This window comes from Triticum dicoccoides, chromosome 4B (assembly GCF_002162155.2).
Source record: "Triticum dicoccoides isolate Atlit2015 ecotype Zavitan chromosome 4B, WEW_v2.0, whole genome shotgun sequence".
NCBI classification, from domain to species: Eukaryota; Viridiplantae; Streptophyta; class Magnoliopsida; order Poales; family Poaceae; genus Triticum; species Triticum dicoccoides.
In genome coordinates, this window is record NC_041387.1 from 516,150,165 (window position 1) to 516,160,851 (window position 10,687).

Genomic DNA, 10,687 nt, shown 5'->3' on the forward strand with positions numbered 1-10,687 from the left:
TCGTCCATATTCCTTCTCACAATCGTGCAAAGAACATGCGCACAGTGGACTAGCGTTCTGCGTACACAAGTACACAACTAAAGTCTAAGCGCTCTGCCTGCCTGCCTGCACATGTGTTTGTACGTCCGTCTTCCCGTTCATATTCAAATTTTCAAACCGACATACAATTAACCACATCCACAAAGTACATGTGAAAAGTCTCCGCTCGAACGATTTGCTTTTTTTTTTGTATGTCAGTACATGGGGATGCCGAGGGTACTTTTGGACTACTGAATACCAAAACTCCCTAAAAAAGTACCCCTGGGCTAAACACCCTCTACAAAACTTGTGTAATAGAAAAACAAACTACATGTCCGCGGTGCAATAAGGGTAGTTGAATCCTGGTGTTATAACCCTGGCGTTCACGGAGGAACATTTAAGGTAGGCCCCTTTTTGCCCGACCAAGGAAACATCTTCCATCACTATGCCATCGCAATGGACAGCGTTGCTGCAAATGAATTTCACCGCAACTTTGGATAAACTGGTTCCATGTATGTTGTTGTAGCGTATGTCACTTATGGCAACAGCTGAGTCCTGAAAAAAAAAGGTATTACTGTGCGTTAAAAACTTTTTAAGGGAGTATGTTAAGAAACTTGTCAACTGCTAGAAAGATGTGGATGAGAAATCAGGGAAAGATATTTGGATTTACTGTAGGAAAAGTACCTCTTCGGAGCATGGTTTCTTGGAGTCACAGTAGTTCTGGTCAATGATTATAGGGTTAGTGACATTGTACATCTTTATGTCTTGGAAAGTAATCCTCTCTGCAGCCCCTTCTCCTCCCTGTCAGTGGAATCATAAGAAGCATTGACCCCGTGAGCGTAGGTATTTGTAATGGAGTAGCAGATGATTGTACGGGCGAATATTTAGGCAACTGACTGTATTTGTAATGAGAGCACGTAGAGTACCATGGTGCTCAAATTTCAAAAACACAAGAGATTTTGGAGGTTTCCGTGGCATGGCAGCGAGGAGGTCATGCATTACCTGCCATGTTTTGATCCGCACACCGTTGGTTGTGCCCACCAGCGTGGCCTTCTCCACCAGCACGTCAGAGACATGGGCCCGCGATTTGTTCGCTCCTAGGCTGCCAATGCTGCGGGGCGAGGGCAACCAATGCCAACAGAACGTCAGAAAACCCTTTGTACAGTGTCTTATCTCAGTGGCTTCTAGCGACGGTGGAGGCGTCAAATTCAAATTAATGTTGACCATTTGGACAGTGCAGGCGTCAAATACAAATACGAACCTTATTCCATGGCCCGGTCCACAATATATGCCTGATGCCCGCACAAACTCAGACCCAGACACAATGGATATGCAGTCATCGCCTGCAACAGTTCACAAGAGCGAGCTGAAACAGTCACCAACCAACGCTCGCCAAAATCGATCGCATGATACCACTGGATAAATGAATCGGAGGATGTTTTCATGCATATATATCTGCATTGGAGTGTACCTGTGCTGATGATGCAGTTGGTTATGGACACCTCTGTGCTGTTGGATACGTGGATCCCGTCGGTGTTGGGGCTCCACCCCGGCGCGGTGACGAACAGCCGCGAGACGGCTGCTTTCCAGCAGTTTGCGATCACGACGTGCATCTGCATGCTGTCCTTCACCTCCAGGTCGTCCACCACCAGATGGTTGCAGGTTCTGAAGTACAGGGCCTGCAATTTTTTTGCACACCGATGAAGAAGATTTCCTTCGCCGTACTACATATGCAACCAGGAGAAATCTCGGTGTCAAGAACGTACCGTCGGGCCGGGGACGCATTTCTGACGGAAGAGGGAGAAGAAGATGCAGGTTCGGTGAGGCAGGTTCCCTCTGTCGCAGAAATGTATACAGCGGAAACGGAGGTAAGGGGGAGCACACACGTACCATGGATTTGTTGACCTTGCACGAGTTGATCCACCACTCCTGCCCGTGCCCGTTGAGCGTCCCGCCGCCCATGACGTGCAGGCCGTCGACGTCCTCGAACGTGATCCACCGCTCCCGGCGATCGCCGTCGAGCCACACCGACCGGTTCGACGGCGCCTCCAGTGTTCCCCTGATCTGATCACCCGAGAGACAAAACGTCACGAACAGAGCATGCAAAAGGGGAACGGCATGCGTACTACTGTGATCACCGGTGGCCTGACTCACCATTGCTGTGATCGTGGTAGACCTGCAGGGGCCGCCGAAGCTGAGGGGCATGAGGAGGTAGGTCTTCCCCTCGGGCACGAGGAACAGGGACGGGTCGGAGGAGGAGTTGCAGGCGTCCTTCCATGCCGCGAGAAACGCGTGTAAACGCACGCGGAATAATTGATGACAACCACCCCAGTTCGTGTGCCTTTGATCATAAGCCCCCCTTTGTGTCACTGACATGTGGGGTCCGGTCCCACGCACGGGTCATGACCGGAGTGCTGTTACATGGAGAACTTGGAAGAAACAGAGCAGCTCTGCTTGGCTAGCTGGTTTCACATACCTCGGTGGCGTCGCCGCCGGCCGACGCGCCGTAGTCGTCGACGTCAAATACCATCGGCGGCGGCCCCGGGCTGAGCTCCGGCGCGCCCGCGTCTGGACTCTCTGCGGCTGGGCCATAGGTCGATTCGGGAGGGAGGGCTACGGACTCCGAATTGGCGTGCGGAAACATGTAAACAAGAACTGATACGGTAGTAATGGAGGCCAAGAGAAACTTCCTGGGACCCATCAGTGGAACTCGGCCACCCAGGGGAGGAGATTAACTCGATGATTATGGAGGAGAGGAAGGGACGAGCAGAGCGTGCACGTCCTCGCAGTTGCAGATAAATATATACTACTACTAGTAGTCTAGTATGTTGATAAAACAAGTACAGTATAACTCTTGCATGTATATGACGTGCAATTACTGCTGGCCTGTTGATCTTGGATCATCATCCTGATCCTAGATGTTGATAAAGGAAATCTAAGGGAGAGATGAATTGGTTGCCATTCACGTGCTAAGTGTAATTAGCTAGAAACAAGTAGAGTTAAACTTATGCTAAACTTAGCATCCGATGGCAATTGATAATAATCGTTTTTACCAAAAAAACAAGATTTAAAGTTTTCCTATTTTTTCACTCACTACCGTCTTGTCATAATGCGATGCCAAGTGATGGTGCAGGTTACCTATCCTTTCTTTTTATCTAAAAATGGAGTAAATTTAAAGTATGCCATATTTGATTCATTTCCTACCTTACAATAACGCGATGCCAAGTGATGGAGTATATCATTCAAAAGAGAGGGGGGATTTCATGTGTCCACCATCCTATGAGGAGTTCAGTTCTAAGGGCATCTCCAATGCCGAGTCTCAAACCGCCCGCAACTGTTTGGATCGTGCGGTTCGAACGTGTTTTGCCATCCAATACGGTCTTGTATCAGTCCACTCAACGGCCCTGATGTCTTTTTCCCGCAAACCGGAAGCAAACCGAGGGGGCTATGCGGGCATCTATACTGCTGCCACGCCCGCTTCCGACAATCCTGACCCACCCAAAACCCTCTCTCTTGCCCGCGCACTTTCCCGTCCGAAGCCATCTGCCCGCATTCATGTCGCTCTAGAGCGGCCACTCCGCATTGACACCGGCCCAGAGCGGACGTGACGGCATTGAAGCGCCGTGTCCCCGATTTCCGCGCATGTTCAATGCCAGAGCGACGTTTACTGGACGACACAGATATCTACGGCGCCCGTTCAATGCCCGCCCGCCCATCTGCTGCCATTAAACATGCTTGCCGGCCGAGGAACTAACTCCGACACCTGCGCATTGACACACCCAGACGCTTGGCCTCATCGGAACCTCCTATTTAAAGGCGGTCACACCACGCTCACAACACACGACTGAAGGAAATATGCCCTAGAGGCAATAATAAAGTTATTATTTATTTCCTTATTTCATGATAAATGTTTATTATTCATGCTAGAATTGTATTAACCGGAAACATAATACATGTGTGAATACATAGACAAACATAGTGTCACTAGTATGCCTCTACTTGACTAACTCGTTTATCAAAGATGGTTATGTTTCCTAGCCATGGACAAAAGAGTTGTCATTTGATTAATGGGATCACATCATTAGGAGAATGATGTGATTGACATGACCCATTCCGTTAGCCTAGCACTTGATCATTTAGTATGTTGCTATTGCTTTCTTCATGACTTATACAAAGTTCCTGCAACTATGAGATTGTGCAACTCACGTTTACCGGAAGAACACTTTGTGTGCTACCAAACGTCACAATGTAACTGGGTGATTATAAAGGTGCTCTACAGGTGTTTCCGAAGGTACATGTTGAGTTGGCATAATTCGAGATTAGGTTTTGTCACTCCGACTGGCGGAGAGGTATCTCTGGGCCCTCTCGGTAATACTCATCACCTAAGCCTTGCAAGCATTGTAACTAATGAGTTAGTTATAAGATGATGTGTTACAGAACGAGTAAAGAGACTTGCCGGTAACGAGATTGAACTAGGTATTGGATACCGACGATCAAATCTCGGGCAAGTAACATACCGATGACAAAGGAACAACGTATGTTGTTATGCGGTTTGACCGATAAAGATCTTCGTATAATGTTTAGGAGCCAATATGGGCATCCAGGTTCCGCTATTGGTTATTGACCAAGAATAGTTCTAGGTCATGTCTACATAGTTCTCGAACCCGTAGGGTCCGCACGCTTAAGGTTTCGATGACAGTTATATTATGAGTTTATGAGTTTTGATGTACCGAAGTTTGTTCGGAGTCCCGGATGTGATCACGGACATAACGAGGAGTCTCGAAATGGTCGAGACATAAAGATTGATATATTGGACGACTATATTCGGACACCGGAAGTGTTCCGGGTGATTTCGGAGAAAACCAGAGTGCCGGAGGGTTACCGGAACCCCCCCCGGAGAGTTAATGGGCCACATGGGCCTTTGTGGGAAGAAAGAGGGGCGGCCAGGAAGGGCCGCGCGCCCCCTCTCCCTCTGGTCCGAATTGGACTAGGAGGGGGGGGGGCGCCCCCCCGTCTTTCCTTCCCCTCCTCTCCCCCTTCCTTCCCCTCCTAGTAGGAGTAGGAAAGGAGGAGTCCTACTCCTACTAGGAGGAGGATGTTGGGGAACGTTGCAGAAAACAAAAATTTTCCTACTCGTTTCACCAAGATCATCTAGGAGTTCATCTAGCAACGAGTGATTAGATGCATCTACATACCTTTGTAGATCGCGCACGGAAGCGTTCAAAAGAACGGTGATGATGTAGTCGTACTCGACGTGATCCAAATCACCGATGACCAGCGCCGAACGGACGGCACCTCCGCGTTCAACACACGTACGGAACAGCCACGTCTCCTCCTTCTTGATCCAGCAAGGGTGGGAGGAGAGGTTGAGGGAGATGGCACCAGCAGCAGCACGACGGCGTGGTGTTGATGGAGCTGCAGTACTCCGGCAGAGCTTCGCTAAGCACTATGGAGGTGGAGGAGGTGTTGGAGAGGGAGAAGGAGGCAACCAAAGGCCAAGGCGTTCAGGTATGAAGTCCCTCCTCTCCCCCACTATATATAGGAGGGCCAAAGGGGGGTGGCCGGCCCTAGGAGATCCAATCTCCTAGGGGGTGCGGCGGCCAAGGGGGGTTTCCCTCCCCCCCAAGGCACCTAGGGGTGCCTTCCACCACTAGGACTCCTCCTAGGGGGAAACCCTAGGCGCATGGGCCTATGTGGGGCTGGTGCCCTTGGACCATTAGGCTAAGGCGCACCCCCTACAGCCCATGTGGCCCCCCCGGGACAGGTGGACCCACCCGGTGGACCCCCGGGACCCTTCCGGTGGTCCCGGTACAATACCGATAACCCCGAAACTTGTCCCGATGCCCGAAACAGGACTTCCCATATATAAATCTTTACCTCCGGACCATTTCGGAACTCCTCGTGACGTCCGGGATCTCATCCGGGACTCCGAACAACATTCGGGTTACTGCATATACATATCCCTACAACCCTAGCGTAACTGAACCTTAAGTGTGTAGACCCTACGGGTTCGGGAGACAAGCAGACATGACCGAGACGACTCTCCGGTCAATAACCAACAGCGGGATCTGGATACCCATGTTGGCTCCCACATGCTCCACGATGATCTCATCGGATGAACCACGATGTCGAGGATTTAATCAATCCCGTACACTATTCCCTTTGTCTATCGATATGTTACTTGCCCGAGATTCGATCGTCGGTATCCCAATACCTCGTTCAATCTCGTTACCGGCAAGTCACTTTACTCGTACTGTAATGCATGATCCCGTGACCAGACACTTGGTCACTCTGAGCTCATTATGATGATGCATTACCGAGTGGGCCCAGTGATACCTCTCCGTCATACGGAGTGACAAATCCCAGTCTTGATCCATGTCACCCAACAGACACTTTCGGAGATACCCGTAGTCTACCTTTATAGTCACCCAGTTACGTTGTGACGTTTGGCATACCCAAAGCACTCCTACGGTATCCGGGAGTCACACGATCTCATGGTCAAAGGAATAGATACTTGACATTAGAAAACTCTAGCAAACGAACTATACGATCTTGTGCTATGTTTAGGATTGGGTCTTGTCCATCACATCATTCTCCCAATGATGTGATCTCATTATCAATGACATCCAGTGTCCATTGTCAGGAAACCATGACTATCTGTTGATCAACGAGCTAGTCAACTAGAGGCTCACTAGGGACATGTTGGTGTCTGTTATTCACACATGTATTACGATTTCCGGATAACACAATTATAGCATGAATAAAGACAATTATCATGAACAAGGAAATATAATAATAATGCTTTTATTATTGCCTCTAGGGCATATTTCCAACAGTCTCCCACTTGCACTAGAGTCAATAATCTAGTTACATTGTGATGAATCGAACACCCATGGAATTCTGGTGTTGATCATGTTTTGCTCTAGGGAGAGGTTTAGTCAACGGATCTGCTACATTCAGGTCCGTATGTACTTTACAAATCTCTATGTCTCCATCTTGAACATTTTCACGAATGGAGTTGAAGCGACGCTTGATGTGCCTTGTCTTCTTGTGAAACCTGGGCTCTTTGGCAAGTGCAATAGCTCCAGTGTTGTCACAGAAGAGCTTGATCGGCCCCGACGCATTGGGTATGACTCCTAGGTCGGTGATGAACTCCTTCACCCATATTGCTTCATGTGCTGCCTCCGAGGCTGCCATGTACTCCGCTTCACATGTAGATCCCGCCACGACGCTTTGCTTGCAACTACACCAGCTTACTGCCCCACCATTCAAAATATACACGTATCCGGTTTGTGACTTAGAGTCATCCAGATCTGTGTCGAAGCTAGCATCGACGTAACCCTTTACGACGAGCTCTTCGTCACCTCCATAAACGAGAAACATTTCCTTAGTCCTTTTCAGGCACTTCAGGATATTCTTGACCGCTGTCCAGTGTTCCTTGCCGGGATTACTTTGGTACCTTCCTACCAAACTGACGGCAAGGTTAACATCAGGTCTGGTACACAGCATGGCATACATAATAGAACCTATGGCTGAGGCATAGGGGATGACGCTCATCTCTTCTATATCTTCTGCCGTGGTCGGACATTGAGCTGAGCTCAATTTCACACCTTGTAACACAGGCAAGAACCCCTTCTTGGATTGATCCATATTGAACTTCTTCAATATCTTATCAAGGTATGTGCTTTGTGAAAGACCTATGAGGCGTCTCGATCTATCTCTATAGATTTTGATGCCTAATATATAAGCAGCTTCTCCAAGGTCCTTCATTGAAAAACTTTTATTCAAGTAGGCCTTGATGCTGTCCAAGAGTTCTATATCATTTCCCATCAAAAGTATGTCATCTACATATAATATGAGAAATGCTACAGAGCTCCCACTCACTTTCTTGTAAACGCAGGCTTCTCCATAAGTCTGTGTAAACCCAAACGCTTTGATCATCTCATCAAAGCGAATGTTCCAACTCCGAGATGCTTGCACCAGCCCATAAATCGAGCGTTGGAGCCTGCACACTTTGTCAGCATTCTTAGGATCGACAAAACCTTCCGGCTGCATCATATACAATTCTTCCTTAAGGAAACCATTAAGGAATGCCGTTTTGACGTCCATTTGCCATATTTCGTAATCATAGAATGCGGCAATTGCTAACATGATTCGGACGGACTTCAGCTTCGCTACCGGTGAGAAAGTCTCATCGTAGTCAACCCCTTGAACTTGTCGATAACCCTTAGCGACAAGCCGAGCTTTATAGATGGTCACATTACCATCCGCGTCTGTCTTCCTCTTAAAGATCCATTTATTTTCTATGGCTCGCCGCTCAATGGGCAAGTCAGTCAAAGTCCATACTTTGTTTTCATACATGGATCCTATCTCGGATTTCATGGCTTCTAGCCATTTGTCGGAATCCGGGCCCGCCATCGCTTCTTCATAGTTCGAAGGTTCACCGTTGTCTAACAGCATGATTTCCAAGACAGGGTTGCCATACCACTCTGGTGCGGAACGTGTCCTTGTGGACCTTCGAATTTCAGTAGGGGCTTGATCAGAAGTATCTTGATCATTGTCATTAACTTCCTCTCTAGTCGGTGCAGGCACCTCAGGAACATTTTCTTGAGTTGCGCCATTTTCCGGTTCAAGAGGTAATACTTCATCAAGCTCTACTTTCCTCCCACTTACTTCTTTCGAGAGAAACTCTTTCTCCAGAAAGGACCCATTCTTGGCAACAAAGATCTTGCCTTCGGATCTGAGGTAGAAGGTGTACCCAATAGTTTCTTTTGGGTATCCTATGAAGACACATTTTTCCGACTTGGGTTCGAGCTTTTCAGGTTGAAGCATCGCATCCCCAAACTTTTAGAAACGACAGCTTAGGTTTCTTCCCAAACCATAATTCATACGGTGTCGTCTCAACGGATTTCGACGGAGCCCTATTTAAAGTGAATGCGGCAGTCTCTAAAGCATAGCCCCAAAAGGAAAGCGGTAAATTGGTAAGAGACATCATAGATCGCACCATATCTAACAGAGTGCGATTACGACGTTCGGACACACCATTACGCTGAGGTGTTCCAGGCGGCGTGAGTTGTGAAACTATTCCACATTTTCTTAAGTGTGCCCCAAACTCGTGACTCAAGTATTCTCCTCCACGATCTGATCGTAGAAACTTGATTTTCCTGTCACGTTGATTTTCAACCTCACTCTGAAATTCCTTGAACTTTTCAAAGGTTTCAGACTTGTGTTTCATTAAGTAGATATACCCATACCTACTTAAATCATCAGTGAGGGTGAGAACATAACGATAGCCACCGCGAGCCTCAACACTCATCAGACCGCACACATCAGTATGTATGATTTCCAATAAGTCGGTTGCTCGCTCCATTGTTCCTGAGAACGGAGTCTTGGTCATTTTACCCATAAGGCATGGTTCGCACGTGTCAAATGATTCATAATCAAGAGACTCTAAAAGTCCATCAGCATGGAGCTTCTTCATGCGTTTGACACCTATGTGACCAAGGCGGCAGTGCCACAAGTATGTGGGACTATCATTATCAACCTTACTTCTTTTGGTACTCACATTATGAACATGTGTAGCATCACGTTCGAGATTCATAAAGAATAAACCATTCACCATAGGAGCATGACCATAAAACATATCTCTCATAAAAATGGAACAACCATTATTCTCAGATTTAAAAGAGTAGCCATCTCGAATTAAATGAGATCCCGATACAATGTTCATGCTCAAAGCTGGCACTAAATAACAATTATTAAGGTTTAAAACTAATCCCGAAGGGAGATGCAGAGGTAGCGTGCCGACGACGATCACATTGACCTTGGAACCATTCCCGACGCGCATCGTCACCTCGTCCTTTGCCAGTTTCCGCTTATTCCGCAGCCCCTGCTTTGAGTTACAAATGTGAGCAACTACACCGGTATCAAATACCCAGGAGCCACTACGGGCACTAGTAAGGTACACATCAATTACATGTATATCACATATACCTTTCGTTTTGCCGGCCTTCTTATCCGCTAAGTACTTAGGGCAGTTCCGCTTCCAGTGACCGCTTCCCTTGCAATAAAAGCACTCAGTCTCGGGCTTGGGTCCATTCTTTGGCTTCTTCCCGGCAGCTTGCTTGCCGGGTGCGGCAACCTCCTTGCCATCCTTCTTGAAGTTCTTTTTACCCTTGCCTTTCTTGAACTTAGTGGTTTTATTGACCATCAACACTTGATGTTCCTTCCTGACTTCTACCTCTGCTGATTTCAGCATAGCAAATACTTCAGGAATGGTCTTTTCCATCCCCTGCATATTGAAGTTCATCACAAAGCTCTTGTAGCTTGGTGGAAGCGACTGGAGGATTATGTCAATGACCGCATCATCCGGGAGATTAACTCCCAGCTGAGTCAAGCGGTTATGCAACCCAGACATAGTGAGTATGTGCTCACTGACATAACTGTTTTCCTCCATCTTACAACTGAAGAATTTGTCGGAGACTTCATATCTCTCGACCCGGGCATGAGCTTGGAAAACCATTTTCAGCTCTACGAACATCTCATATGCTCCATGTCTCTCAAAACGCTTTTGGAGCCCCGGCTCTAGGCTGTAAAGCATGCCGCACTGAACGAGGGAGTAGTCATCGGAACGTGCCTGCCAAGCGTTCATAACATCTTGTTCTGCAGG

The 10,687-nt window shown here is 47.8% G+C and overlaps 1 protein-coding gene across 1 annotated transcript; it reads right to left on the bottom strand.

Annotated features, from left to right (window-relative positions):
• Positions 1 to 294: 294 nt before the first annotated feature.
• On the bottom strand, positions 295 to 2,719 carry LOC119293808 (polygalacturonase-like). The gene is made up of 9 exons (XM_037572161.1): positions 2,495 to 2,719; positions 2,173 to 2,310; positions 1,909 to 2,082; positions 1,785 to 1,805; positions 1,490 to 1,697; positions 1,280 to 1,361; positions 1,021 to 1,129; positions 703 to 819; positions 295 to 573 (listed from the first exon to the last, which is right to left on the bottom strand). The coding sequence occupies exons 1-9, from the start codon at positions 2,717 to 2,719 to the stop codon at positions 346 to 348; spliced, it is 1,302 nt and encodes a 433-aa protein (XP_037428058.1). The 3' UTR covers positions 295 to 345.
• Positions 2,720 to 10,687: the final 7,968 nt, after the last annotated feature.

Excerpts from the sequence above, each read along its gene's own strand:
- LOC119293808 (XM_037572161.1), bottom strand. The coding sequence starts at position 2,719 with ATGGGTCCCAGGAAGTTTCTCTTGGCCTCCATTACTACCGTATCAGTT. Across the intron at positions 1,806-1,908 it reads GCAAGGTCAACAAATCCATG|AAATGCGTCCCCGGCCCGAC; the intron begins GTACGTGTGTGC and ends CTCTTCCGTCAG. Across the intron at positions 1,698-1,784 it reads AATGCGTCCCCGGCCCGACG|GCCCTGTACTTCAGAACCTG; the intron begins GTACGTTCTTGA and ends AAAAAATTGCAG.